Here is a 14,532-nt window from a genome sequence, read left to right as displayed (position 1 = left end):
AAGCTGGAAGTCTTCTCAGGACATAAAGAAATCTGGGAGTAATGTTCATTTTGAGAGCATGCACCGTTCCCCCAAAGAGTAAGGTTTAATGGTTCCTACCTGTCAATATCTAGTGAAGACTTTTATTATTTCATTTATGTTTACTGTTACTGAGTTATATCTCTTGGTATTAACATACCTAGGTATTGAATAGATTTGGTACAATTCCGGAATTGGTATTGTTTAAATGATGAGTAATTAGAATTTCACCTATTGGCATCCATTCCAATTTGGACCAATCAATTAATTGAGTATCCTGATATTTTACCCAAATCATCCATTGCTTTCATCAAATTAGGAATACTAGAATGAGGCTTTGAAATAAGCATATTCAACTCCTTCATGAATCTCACAGTGCTATCTAATGCCAGGAGTTCTAAACACATATTAAAGAGCAAAGGTGGAAGTGGACATCCCTGTCTGGTTCCTCCTGGCCCTCTGTTGATTCTTAATGGCCCTAGCTTCAACAGGTCGTTTCCCAAAGGCTAACCCAGGAATTCTTCTGCAGTTTATATTTCCCCCTTCACATCCCAAATATTGGGGTACACTACTTAAACCATTTCCCAACTTCGCAAGAGTCTAGCCCTGCAAATTCTGTATCGGTCAGAGAAAATAAGAGACTACAGCCAAGCAATGAAAAAGAAAACCAGCAGCCAATAGGCTTGATCTTTATTTGTTGCAACAAAGGTTCCAACCTTTAAGGCAAGCAAAAAAGAAAGAGCCCTGAACAAAGGTCACATGAGTTTTTTAAAGTTCTCAAATTTTCTCATAACACATTTCACACAGTGTCATCAAAACATCGCACACACCATAGGAGAGGTGTCTTTTTAAAAAAATGTTTATCTTTATCTTTTTTTTTATTTTATTAATGAGTTTCAATTTTATACATGTCAATGATTTTACAATCATTTGAACATTTCAGAACTTTACTTCCTTCCCCTTCCTTCTGCAGTTCCTTAAATTTATTTTTAATATTTTCTTCAACTCCAAATTAACTTAATTTACACATTTATTCATCTACTTTTAATATATATTATAAAACTGCAGGTTATTACAACAATCCTGCCAATGTTCTTATCTGTTTACAGTTTGGTTGTAAATATTCAATGAACCATTTCCATTCTTTTATTTTTTTTTTAAAAAAAGTTTGTTATCTTGATTCCTTATTCTTCCAGTAAGTTTTGCCACTTCTGCATATTCCGTAAGTTTTTGTATCCATTCTTCTTTTGCTGGCATTTCTTATTCTTTCCATTTGGGGGCAAGTAACATTCTTGCCGCTGTAGTCGCATACATGAATAAATTTCTATACAGATTTGGTAGTTTTGTCCCTATAATTGACAAAAGGAAAGCTTCTGGGGGTTTTTCCCCACCAACGTACCACAGGAGTGAAGTCAGACAGAAATCTGAGATCCAGACATGCTCTTCTCACTCATGCATATCCCTTTGTCATGAAAATACGACTTAGCACCTTTATTTGTTCAGGCCAGGTTGCATTCCATTCTGGAGATGGGTTTTTCACGTGGGGTTTTGTGATTCTGATAACACCTTCCTCACCCTACCTTCCCTCCTTATCTTGACTGGTAATATCTGGTCTGACACCTGGGAGGTGTATCTGGTGTATGTGGTGGCACATTAATAATAATAATAACAATAACAACAACAACAACCCTTGTGCAGTGAAATTAAACAAGCCCCCCTCCCCCCATCCACTCAGTCTTGTTCAAACTCTTTGTGCTTGTCAGAAGTCATTTGTGTCAGCATCGCCCTAGAGAGCCAGTGCACCAACTGGACTCTTGTACCTCAACCCCGACTGGGCTGGGCGAGCTGGGTAGCACCGCCAGAGACCTCCTTCCCGCAGGAAACGGTCACAGTGCTGTGGACTCACAGCTCAGAGCTGAGAGCACCGGATTCACTGTCTCAATAATTCAGTCGTTGCGCAGCAGAGTTTTGCAGAGTCTTGCAGAGTATAAACCACTCGGAGAGCAGCTCTGTAAAATATCTTCCTTTTATTCTGTAACTACAACTATGGTACAAAACTATATACAGAGCTAAATCTTCTGAGCATAAAGCAATGCTACACTGAGAGTCTGCAGCTGCTCTTAGCAGCAATATAATCTCTAAGATCTCTAACACTCTCACTCTCTCCGATATACTGACTGACTGACTCTCTCTCACACACAGATATGTTGCTGGGCAGAATAAGTTAATAGGTAGGACACGCCTCCTCTTCTCTGTGGAGAGTCAGCAGAGATCATCAGGAGATGGTCAGGAGATTCTTGGGTATGGGAGGGGTGAAATCTCCTCATCTTGCACCACATCTGAAGGATAATGGCAGACTGCGGACTGGCCGCATCGTGGTTCCTGTCCCCCCCTCCCCCTCCCTGAGAAGAGTAAAGAACCATTGAAATGAGGAAGATAAGTGAAACGACTGATTTTTAGTGATTATCTGAAGTTTCCCCATAGGATAGCATTGTGGGTGATATTGTTAACTGAAGATTTCCCTTTAAGGCACCAGCTGAACCTCCCGGGGAAAGCATTCTACAAATGGGGAGCCACTGCCTTCCGATGTCTTCTAGAAGTCAGATAGTTATTTATTTCCTTGACATCTGATGGGAGGGCAGGCACCTCACTTTGCGCAGGGAGGGAACTGCCAGAAGGCCCTCAGAGCTGGACCTCCACCCCCTAAACAATGGGGGCAGAGGTACTCCTTCAGGAATACTGGGCCGAGGCTGTTTAGGGCTTTAAAGGTCAGCACCAACACTTTGAAGACCAATGTAGGTCTTTCAGGACTAGTGTTATATGGTGTCAGTGGCCACTCCCAGTCACCAGTCTAGCTGCTGCATTATGGATTAATTGTAGTTTCTGGGTCACCTTCAAAGGTAGCCCCACATAGAGCGCATTGCAGTAGTCCAAGCGGGAGATATTACAGGGGTCAGCAAACTTTTTCAGCAGGGGTCCAGTGCACTGTCCCTCAGACCTTGTGGGGGCCTGGACTTTATTTTGGAGGTGGGGGGGTGAACGAATTCCTTTGCCCCACCAATAACCCAGAGATGCATTTTAAATAAAAGCACACATTCTACTCCTGTAAAAACATGCTGATTTCCAGACTGTCTGCGTCCGATCTGCATGACTTAGAATCCTGTGCTGTTTCTCATTTACCAACTGGTTTGCTGCAGATCCAGCGTTCGTCATTTCCACTGGTGCCACTAGCAACACCCTGATGGTTCAAGTAAGCACCAGTTCCTCCTCCCCGGATTTCAAACCTAAAAAGCAACAGAATGTAGAAACGGTATCCCTAAGAACAAGTATAAGACCATGCAACAGAAAAGAGACCCCCCAAGGTATGTACCTGAAAAGAGACCCCCAATGTATGTACAGGAAGCCCTGGAAGCTAATTTTCACCTGAAGAAAACTGCAGAAGGCAGTTTATATTAATTTAATACATTTACATTTTAGACTATGTGATCTTGGCTCAGGGCCTCAGCAAATGGTATAAAAACCTCTGACTTCAGAAGAAGAGTGCAAATATCGACACACACTCAGGCTGGATGACTCAATGACACCCCTATGAAGGCTTCACCCAGGGCAAAATCCTGGCCCCCTGCCCCTAGGCCCCCACCACTGTAGCTATGTCTCAGTCCTCCCTCCTGAATAAATTCAAAAGTGTGTGTGTGTGTGTGTGTGTGTGTGTGGAGGGAGGGGGGGGAGAGAAAGAGTTTTTCAAAAGCAAAACATTCTGCATAGCCCAGACATTTAAATGGCTGGTTCTGCCAAATTTCTAGTTTCTGGACTTCGACATTTATTTCTTGACACACAAGGGGGGGGGGAGAGATCTTACGATTTATTGAAAATGGTGCCATTGATCCATTTCCAAGGCTCCTGGTCATTCATCCTTTGGAGACCAATCCAGTGGTCAAAATGACCTTTGTACCGTCTCAAGAAGATCTTAATAAAGAAAGGAAGTGTGAATACATTTCCAACCCTCATCCAAGTGGAGAATCAACTCCATTTAAGGCATCGGACTCTGCTCTGTATCTTTCCACTCACCATCTCCTCTTCAGAGTCAATCACGACCAAAGAGGCATTGAAAGAGGCACAGTAATTCTGGCTAGAAGTCCAGTTTCTGTCACTGTCCGAAAAATAGTAACATTTCCTTTGGTAGCCAATCCAGCCGCCTGGACAGCATTCATTTGGAGTGGAAGGAGAAGGTAGGGCGGTTGGCAATACTGCGCTTGTCCCTAGAAAGGTATCAGAAAGTGAGACAAATCACTATCCATAGCTTATAAATAGTCCTACCCAAAATAAAGGTCAGGCAATGTACTCCACTCACTCATCAACATTATATCTGTGTGCTGCCTTTCCACAAAAGGAATTCTGCTCAAAGCAGCTTGCAACAAAGAAAATGGGAACACATCTCAAGCATCATAAGAGCAATCACATAAAAATACAGTATAACAACGTAATTGCAAATACACCACACACACAAAACTGTGTGCAGGAGGTCTCCGGTCAACCCCCATCATCTGCAGGCGGGGCTGGATAAGGGTGGGGAAATGAAGGTAGGAGGGAGGGCAGACAACCCAGTGCCCATCTCTGCCCACAAACTCAGGAGGTTGCAGGACATAGAGCAGCTTCTCTTGTGGCTCAACCATAGATAGTCGACCTCAATTGACTATCCATGAAATACACAGCCAGGGCCTAGTTGACTCTCCCTGAGAAAGGCCTTTGATTAGAATTGTATCGTACAATTTAAATCACTTGAAACTGTGTGTGCATATTGGTCTATTATTACAGTACATGAAGTCTGCCTTGACTGAATGTGGGCCTCCATCTGCAGCTGCTTCCAGGCTACCTCAATTGAATACCAATAAAGCTATTCTAGCTGCTAAGGAGAGATTTGTGAGAGCAGGTGGCCCATAGATAAAATGGCAGAAGTTACAGCAAAGTGGATCTTCACTTACTTGATAAAGCAATTCCGATGACGAGGGCTACAACAATGATGATCAGAATGACATTACACACCAAGCTCATATTTTTGGTTACATAGTTGCAAAAATCTACGGGGGAAATGAAGTGTTAGTGTTTCCTTGGTTTCAGCAAGATGCCAGACAAGTCCTTCTAGAAACTCTAGGCATTCTGCAAAATCTAGAGCTTCACAGCTAGGCTGGAGGGCAGCCCCACAAAGAACACAGTAGTAAGGATTTTAAGGGCAAAAGTAGAAAGGGACGGCAAGAACTGAATTTAATGGGATACATGCCAAATGCCACGTAGGCAATCCAGGAAGACAGAGGTTAGCACAACCCGTCATGTGAATCAACGGATAGCCAATGTATGTACACATGTGCAAGGAGGGAAATTTGAAATGTAACCGTTTGTATAAACTGAGCACTTGCTCTTTTAGAGGGATTGTAACCCCACCCAGAACAGGCAAGTAGCCTATCTCCTGGCCATGCAGCTGTTGTAACATCTGTCCTGCTAAGGTGGACTTCCAGAAGTTATGCTCGTCAGTGTAAATTGCCTAATAGTGGCAGCCTTGTTAAATCCCCTGGTAGCACTCTGCCAGAAGGGAATCTCTATAGAGGCAGAATGGGATATTTTGTTCATGTGTCTCAAGCTAGTGCAGCAACCTCAAGCGATTACAGTGGAACCTCGACTTACCACCGCCCCTGCTGGCGAACTATTCGACTCGCGACTGCGGCAAACCCAGAAGTAAATACCAGGTTTGCCGCAATTTGCGCACACGCAGAAGTGGCTTCTTCGTCTGCACATGTGCAGAAGCAGCTGCCACCGTCTGCACATGCACAGAACAGCACTGCTGCCGAATGCGCATGCGCAGAATGGCACTTCTACCAGCGACCCGGATCGACTCATGAACGGACATCTGGAATGGATTCCATATGCAGTGGCGTAGCGTGGGGGGTGCCAGGGGTGCCAGCCGCACCGGGCGCAACACCTGGGGGGGCGCGAGTCCAGAGGGAAGGGACAAGCAATCGAGGCTTGGTTGGGGTGGGGGGTCGTCGTCTCCGCCACTGCTTCTGTTTTCCGCTGCGCTGAGGCGAGCTGGGCGCGGCCAGGCATGCAAGCGCAGCGCCTGGCCAAGCGCTGCAGCCTGGGGAGCCGGTGCCTTAGCGCCTCGCCGTCGGCGGCGCAGCCGTTGCCCAAGCTCGACAACTCATGGAGGGCGCCTCTCTCTCTCTCTCTCTCTCTCTCTCTCTCTCTCTCTCTCTCTCTGCCTGGAGGGGAGGGGCTTTCCCTGCTCTTTGTTCCCTTTGAGCAAACACAGCAAGGAAACAGAGCAGGGTGGGCAGTAAGACCCTGAGGCAGAATGCAGGAAAGCAGCCGCTTCCTCTTCCCTTCTCCGGTACCTACCCACCCACGTTTATTGCGAGGGAAATCTAGCTGACTGCAGGGAAGGGGTTGGGTGCATGTAATGTGTGACAAAGGCATCAGGTGTACGTCTTGGGTGGAAAGGGTATAAGGGTGGGGAGGTAGAGTGCATTTAAAAAAACCAAAACATTGTGGATTTAAACAAGGAAAATGTAGCATAATCTACTGTTTGTAAGGGCCCTTTGGGATTGGTTTTACCCATCTCAGACAGTTAGCTCATAGTGTAAATAAAGATGGCTGTTGTTTACATTTTTTTAATAAAAGCATCAACAACGATCCTTTTGCACGGTCTGTTGTGCTGTGTTGCAGAACTTTTTGCAGTTGCAGGATTAGGGATGGTGTTCTGTGCTACAGTGGCGTAGCATGGGGGGTGCAGGCTGGGCCGGCCACACCGGGCGCAACATCTGGGGGGCCGCGCTCCACGGGTTAGGGGGCGCAAAATCCACGGGTTAGGGGGCGCAAATTACTTGCCTTGCCCCGGGTGCTGACAACCCACGCTACGCCACTGTCCATATGTGAGTAGAGGTTCCACTGTATCCTGAAACCATTTTAATCTTGATTGTAAAACAAACCATTACGGTGATACATTTGGAGCTCTTGCACATTTCTGTATAATATAGGGTTGGTTCCAACACATCACAGGTAGATCCATTAATGTGCAAAACAAAATGCATTAAAATGAATGGTTCAACCAAACAACATTTCCCTGTGCTAAAAGAAGCTTTATTCATTCAATGCAGGATAGTGAATTTTCAAGCTTGCCTCAACCAAATAAATCAAAATAGCAGTTTGTAGTACACAGGCTAGGATTAGCAGATGGACTAAGGTTGCTACAGTAATTATATACTGAGGATGGGATAACTGACAGTTAAAGAAAATCAGGTCCAAATGTCAGGACTAGCCAGCAAAGTGGTTCGTCAGCAATATGCAGCTCTGAGTGTCTGCTTTCAGCAGCTAATTTTATTTCAGTTAATGCCATGTCACCAGCATGTAAACATGCCAACACTTTGTTGGTCAGATTGGGTTCCTGGAAGAAAGAGGAACCAATATGTTTTGAACAATGTTCTGAAATAGTGTTGCATAATGCAAAGTTATGAAGTCAGTCGAGCAGGGGATCTCTGCCAGGGGATTTGCACAGTATCTGTTGCTTCTTGATTTCCTAAGAATTTTTCTTAATTGTTTAAAAAACATTTATAAATCACCCAATCGCATATAAATGTCAGTGTGGTCTACTGCAACAGACCACTCAACCCAGTCAGATAGACAGCATGTAACAGCTATAACAAAGCATTTCCATGCCACTGTGCTAGTAAATTCTGTGGAGCATGCACCTGTATTTGCATATTTCTGGTCTCTTCGCTTATCTGTGGCTCTCTAGGTCTGTGTACAGCAGGAATGGGGGCCATGTGGTCCTCCAGGTGTTTCTGGTCTATAGGTCTCATCATTCCTGGCAGGGAGTGATGGGAGGAAGTTGGAATCTCGTGAGTCACAAGCTCTCCATTCTTGGTGTACATGGAAGGGGAACTGGAAGAGCAGCCAGGAATCTCTCTCCTCAAGGGCAGCCTCACCCCCTTCTCCTTATGCATGCCTGCGTGAGGAAGGATAGTTCCATCTGAGAGAGGAACTAAGAAGAGCCTGAGAAGCCTTCCTCACCATTCAAAGCTGGGTGCAGTCAGTAGTTTAGAGGAGCTGAACATGGTTTGAAAGAGGTATCGCTTCCCATGATGTAAAGGTATCTCTCTCCTACAACCATTCAGTCTTGTCAAATCAATTTTCACACAAGTGTCTATGTACCTATCCTTTTCCAACTGCTTTTAACTGCCTGAATAAACTAGTCTTCATGCATTTGATTAGCTGGCCGGCATTTTGCAGCTCTCATCCCAGCAGCAAATCCATAACTTTTCTGACATTAAGGTAAAGGGACCCCTGACCGTTAGGTCCAGTCGTGGACGACTCTGGGGTTGCGGTGCTCATCTCGCTTTATTAGCCGAGGAAGCCAGCGTACAGCTTCCGGGTCATGTGGCCAGCATGACTAAGCCGCTTCTGGCGAACCAGAGCAGCACACGGAAACACCATTTACCTTCCCGCTGGAGCGGTACCTCTTTATCTACTTGCACTTTGACGTGCTTTCGAACTGCTAGGTTGGCAGGAGCAGGGACCGAGCAATGGGAGCTCACCCCGTTGTGGCAATTCGAACTGCCACCCTTCTGATCGGCGAGCCCTAGGCTCTGTGGTTTAACCCACAGCGCCACCCACATCCCCAGTAGGCGCCACCCGTGCCTGACAGTAGGCGGAGACAAACTCATGACTCACTTACCATATAGAAAATGGCTCAGTTGAGAAAGGATTCCTCTTGCTTGTTTGGTGCTTCCCCCATCCTCTACTGCATCTGGATTCAAAGGGAGCTTTTGCCCTGTCTTTTCAGTTTCAGAGAAAACCATCTTTTCTTTCTCCCAGGAGGATCCACAGACCTCACAATAAATGCTACTCAGCTCTAGTTACACAGAGTTTTGCAGTTTCTTGAGATATGTTCAAAGCAGATCACTGGATTGCAGATTCAAGCCACTTAATTGTGTGCTTTCATCGAATACTTTGTCCAGCCAAGCTGCACTTAATATGTTTTCCACTTCCCTGTTTTGTCTTCGTGAGTGATTTTATTCCTAATGAAATGAAAGCCTCTTCAGAGTCTGAAGCATCAGTTCTGTGCTTTTGCCTGAAAAAAATTCATCATAAAATCAGTTTTCGCCATAGCATCAACGTCCCAAGATTCCTCTATGGAGACAAAATTACATAGCAGAGAAATAAATCATCTCTTCTTTAAGTCTTTAAAAGGTGCAGTTTTACTTCCATACTAGTATAGTCCCCCCACAAAAGCCCTAATGGTGGTCTTACATATATTAATTTACAGAGCTGGAAAATTCATATATGAAATATTGCTTCTTTTTAGTCTAAATGATTACAGTAATATTTCTACATCTACTTGATGAAATGAAAGCATTGATACAAGTGAAAAGGAGCAGCCCTTGAGATAGTTGGAAGATGGCTAGTGTATTATATTTTCCCCCAGTCTCCTCCTACCCAGCTCCTCCTCCTCATGAAGTCTTATGAGGGAATGTCGCTCTCTTCTGCACACATTCCAGTTTCTCAACATCCTCCTTAAATGGTGGTGCCCAGAAACCCTCCTCCATTAAGCTTGGTTTCCAAACCTTATGAAGAAAGGTCTCTCTCCCAGTGGCCGGGCAGCTGCTTAAGTCCTGGACCACGTGATCCCAGCCACCAGTGAGGACCCGCAGTCGCAGAACAGGAAGATAAACGCAAAACAAATACAGCCGCGAATTTAATAGAAGACCCAGGGCTTATAAAGAGCAAAAATCTCCCTCTTCACCCGTTGTCCTGACGAAGCAGTCAGAAAGGAAGGCAGGGGGCCAACAAAAGCAAGCTGAAACGGGAACGGCAGCGCGTGCAAGGCTGCAATGAGGGAGAAGCAGGTAAAGCCAAATAAGCCGGTAAAGCTATGGGCAGCAGCTGGTGGAGGGAACAGTGGCGTAGCGTGGGTTGTCAGCACCCGGGGCAAGGCAAGTAATTTGCGCCCCCTAACCCGTGGATTTGCGCCCCCTAACCCCCAGATGTTGCGCCCGGTGCAGCCGGGCCCCCCTGCACCCCCCACGCTACGCCACTGGGGGGGAATGTTGAGGCTAGGGGCTTGAGCAGAGCTTTAAAAGAGAAAACGACTCCGTACAGTGAGCACGCTGAAGAAAGGAAATCGCCGCTGTAGGCAAAGGGGGACAAGAAGAATGCAAAGAGGAGCTTTTGCAGGCAAACTTCCACTGCTTAACTCTATGCCCCAGAGCCTTGCAATGTTGGAGGGGGGTGGTGCCACGAGAAAGAAAGCGAGAACGCAATCAGGGGCTCCCAAAAGGCAGAATTCCGCCCCTTCGCACTTTGAAGGTATCAAAATAAAGTGCCCGAAAGGCCGGAGCGCTGGAGCTTAAAAGCGACTGAAACAAAAGACACCCTCCTCGATCTATCAGCACCCCCCCCCCGCAAGCCCGCGTGTAGACTCACAAAACACTGTAGCCGCGACAAAGACTCCCGCCAGCGCCGTTAGAGCCGCCAAGCTGTTCCCACAACTCACCCCCGTACAGCCGCAGAGATGTTTTCTTTGCAGCTTAATCAGCCGATGCTGCTGGTGCTGCGACCCGCGCCGCCGTAGCCACTGGGCTGCTGCCGCAGCTGCGGCAAAAAAAGCGCACGCTGGCTGGCTGGCGCAGCCGCCCGAACCCAATCTGCAAAGAGCGCTCTTCAGCTGTTTCTCTTAGTCTGGGCTAATGTTGAGTGTGGTTCGGCAGAGCAGCAGGCAAAATGCAGGCGGCGGGCAACAGAAATTACTAAGAAAATCTCTAATAAATTCCCAAGGGAGCTGGAGAACAACGTCTGGAGTGACTGCAGTGGGCAGCGAAGCCGAAACAAAGAAAAATAACCCAAACAAAAGGAAGACCAGGAGCGAAAGTCAGCAACGTCCGTGCTGATTGAGAAAGCGAGCCAAAGAGGAAACCCTATTGCTAGTGCCCCAGCTTAAATGGTCCCGGCCACGCCCCCTGGCCAGCGGATTGGCTGTCCGGGCTCAGACGTGGCCGGGATCCCCAGGCAAGGGGACCCCACAGAGTGTTTGTTGTGGGGGAGGAAGGGAAAGGAGAAGGTTAGCCACTTTGGGACTCCTTCGGGTAGTGATAAAGCGGGATATCAAATCCAAACTCCTCCTCCTCCTCCTCCTCTTCTTCTTCTTCATCTTCTACAAGTGAGTTTGACGAAAAAGACAAAACAGGAACTCCCTCTGCAAATTACCCAAGCTATTTTCAGAAAACAAAACTGAGGAATAATGTTGTTGAATATTCTCGGGCGGGGGGGGGACAATACTCCAAACCTGGCCCCCACAGTGACCCAGAGCTAGCCCCGTTCCATTGCATTGTGTGGAAGAATCAGCAGCTACACAGAAAGGCTGAGAACATTAGGAGAACATTATTCAAGGTGACTTTTTGAGGTTAGGGGAGGGAAGGTGCAGTACAGAACATTATCAAAACAATCTTTTCTGAGAAATTTCTTCTCAGCTTCATATCTGAGCTGCTTATCAACACACACAACATGTCAGTTAGCTAACTGCAAATGTGTCATCCTCTTATTTTTAAATTTGTTTGCAGCACTAACCGTACAAAAGTCAAGGTTTATTCTAAGCATTTTCTCCCTACTGCACAACCAGCCATTGCAGAGCCCACCCTTAAACATTTTATAAACAAAAGAAAGAACATGGAAGAGAAAATAGGATTTTTTTTGGGGGGGATAACAGTGAAAGAAAGAAAGAAAGAAAGAAAGAAAGAAAGAAAGAAAAATTGGGAAAATGGAGGATTGAGATGACCAAGAGAAATAGAAGTGCCTTCAAAAGAATTGAAGAGCAAGCAGATGGTACCCCCTCCTAATTACTTGGGGGAAGAGATTATCTCCCTTTCTCAATCTATGGTTGCGTACTGAGACTCCCTTCCCCCACAAAGCATAATTCTGAAGCCAGATTGACCAGTCGTGAGGGATGATGGGGCTTGTAGTCCAGGAACATCCCCACTTCTCCTCTACAGGAAAATGTACAGTGGTACCTCAGGTTAAGAACTTAATTCGTTCTGGAGGTCTGTTCTTAACCTGAAACTGTTCTTAACCTGAGGTACCACTTTAGATAATGGGGCCTCCTGCTGCAGCCACACGATTTATGTTCTCATCCTGAAGCAAAGTTCTTAGCCCGAGGTACTATTTCTGGGTTAGCAGAGTCTGTAACCTGAAGTGTCTGTAACCCAAGGTACCACTGTAATAAAATGTAAATATGTCCTTTATTACATTTATAATGCAGCACTGCCCAACCTTCTGTTTCTCTTTACAGTGGTACCTCAGGTTACAAACACTTCAGGTTACAAACTCCGCTAACCAAGAAGTAGTACCTCTGGTTGAGAACTTTACCTCAGGATGAGAACGGAAATTGCGCGCTGGCGGTGCGGCAGCAGCGGGAGGCCCCATTAGCTAAAGTGGTACCTCAGGTTAAGAACAGTTTCAGATTAAGAACGGACCTCCAGAATGAAATAAGTTCTTAACCCGAGGTACCACTGTATTTCTAAAACAAGTGCACAGCAGTCTTGGCATTTGTTGAAAAGCTTCTTACGGATGCCGGTATGACATGGGTTGAATTATACCTTGGAGCATAAGCATGCAATGAATGTTGGGACAGCTTGGATCCTGCCTAGGCAAGTCCAAATGAGCTGGTTTTTCCTCATACCCCCACCTTCAGCTCCTACAAACTCCTGGGGCTTGGTAACCAAGATTATTATTTTTACCCTTCTCATCTTTATATTCAGGGCCTGTGAGAATTTGAACTCCTGCCGGACATCGGGGCAGATTTAGGGGGGCACAGAGCCTTGGGGTGCAGCAGAGGCCACCACAACTATTTTGTAGAATGGAGGGCAAGGGACGCCAAATTTTGATGCCCCAAGATATAAACAACTACCTGACATTCAGAAGACATCTTAAGGCAGCCTTGTTTAGGGAAGTTTTTAATGACTGAAGTTTTAATGTATTTTTAATCTTTTGTTGGAAGCCGCCCAGAGTGGCTGGGGAAACTCAGCCAGATGGGCGGGGTATAAATAATAAATTATTATTATTATTATTATTATTATTATTATTATTATTATTATTATTATTCCCCACTGCTGCCATTCCATGCAGACAGTGCTCACATTCATGAGGAGTTTTGGACAAGTCCATTTGTCCTTTGCCTCTCTTCTGCTGGGTGGCTGCAGCTATTTCAGGAAGAAACCATGACACATGGTATGTGTTCTTCTTCCTGTTTACCACTGCAAGGCAGGGAATGGAAGGCGGAGGGCTTCTCCTTTGACCCACAGCCGCAGTTTCCTCCCCTGCCTTCACTGATTATGAGGCCTTGGGCTGAGTGCCCAGATTGTGAGATCGCCGTGACCATGACTTGTTTGAGAAACTTGGAGGCAGAGAGGGAGAGGCTTTGTGGAAATGAAACTTAAACAAGAAACTTCAAAACAAAACTTTTAAGAATTTGTAAAGTACCTAGAACTGTTAAAAACAGGAACTGGGTGGGGGTGGGGAGTTAAACGACTTCCCCAAAATCCCAAGTCCCCACCGCAGCCTCTAAAAAGTAGTCTATAAAACTGAGGCAATAAGTGGATACCATGTATCATACTGTTTCCTGCGACTATAAAATATAGCAGCAAATAATCGCCAAAATTCAACAGTTTGACCCATTTCCTTGGTTCCAATGGCTAATGACTTCTCTGCAAGAGGGGAATCCAGGGCTTTCCCTGCCTCCATAATCCCTGAGGCATAGAGTCAATACACCTCTCCCCTCCCCAGAGAGTGGGGAAAAGATAACAATGGTCCACACAGATAGCCTTTGATGGAGTTTGCTGAAGCCAGGTGTTCACAAAGCCCATCTTCAGGAAAGCCCTGAGGGCAAGGATAGGTGTAAATAGTTTTATTCTTCTCTTGGTGGTGGGTACTTGGTATGGGGATGAGGGACCAACTCCCTTCTCTTGCGGGGGTCCAATTAGTGCCATTGCCTTCTGTTAAGGGTTTGGGTGTAATCCTTGACGCCTCCTTTTCCATGGAGGCGCAGGTTACAGCAACAGCCAAGGTGACATTTTTCCACCTTCACCGCATCAAGCAGTTGGTCCCTTACCTTTCTTGCCCCGATCTGGCCACAGTGATCCATGCAACAGTCATCTCCAGGCTTGACTACTGTAATTCGCTCTATGCGGGGCTGCCCTTGAAGCTGTCCCAGAAACTCCAGCGGGTACAGAATGCTGCAGCGAGGCTCCTCACGGGGTCTCTGCCATGGGGGCATATTCACCCAGTGCTTTTCCAGCTGCACTGGCTCCCGGTGGAGTACAGGGTCAGATTTAAGGTGCTGATTTTGACCTTTAAAGCCCTTCACGGCCTAGGACCCTCGTACCTACGGGACCGCCTCTCCCCGTATGCCCCACGGAGAGCCTCAAGGTCCATAAATAGCAACACCCTAGTGGTCCCGGGCCCTAAGGAAGTTAG

At 46.2% G+C, this 14,532-nt stretch overlaps 1 protein-coding gene and 1 long non-coding RNA gene across 3 annotated transcripts in view; both read right to left on the bottom strand.

Moving 5' to 3' along the window:
- Positions 1 to 673: 673 nt before the first annotated feature.
- On the bottom strand, positions 674 to 1,738 carry LOC310702092. Its single transcript, XR_014523221.1, has 2 exons — positions 1,508 to 1,738; positions 674 to 1,161 (listed from the first exon to the last, which is right to left on the bottom strand). It is a non-coding gene; the product is annotated as an uncharacterized lncRNA (long non-coding RNA).
- Positions 1,739 to 3,102: 1,364 nt separating this feature from the next.
- LOC310701958 (C-type lectin domain family 2 member B-like) overlaps positions 3,103 to 14,532 on the bottom strand; it is a 32,820-nt gene continuing 21,390 nt past the window's right edge. Inside the window, exons 2-6 of one of the 2 annotated variants that reach the window (XM_083493528.1) lie at positions 8,744 to 9,198; positions 5,001 to 5,096; positions 4,087 to 4,277; positions 3,878 to 3,984; positions 3,103 to 3,302 (exon numbers count right to left, since the gene is read on the bottom strand). In XM_083493528.1, coding sequence (XP_083349654.1) covers positions 3,191 to 3,302; positions 3,878 to 3,984; positions 4,087 to 4,277; positions 5,001 to 5,096; positions 8,744 to 8,867 — 630 coding nt within the window. In that variant the 5' untranslated portion in view covers positions 8,868 to 9,198 and the 3' untranslated portion in view covers positions 3,103 to 3,190. The remainder of the gene's footprint in view (positions 3,303 to 3,877; positions 3,985 to 4,086; positions 4,278 to 5,000; positions 5,097 to 8,743; positions 9,199 to 14,532) is intronic. The other variant, XR_014523131.1, reaches the window with a different exon arrangement.

The sequence above is a fragment of the Podarcis liolepis genome (assembly GCF_965112155.1).
Source record: "Podarcis liolepis genome assembly, chromosome: 2".
Classification (NCBI taxonomy): domain Eukaryota; kingdom Metazoa; phylum Chordata; class Lepidosauria; order Squamata; family Lacertidae; genus Podarcis; species Podarcis liolepis.
The sequence above is the reverse complement of the archived record's forward strand: the minus strand, read 5'-3'. Positions and strand labels throughout refer to the sequence as shown.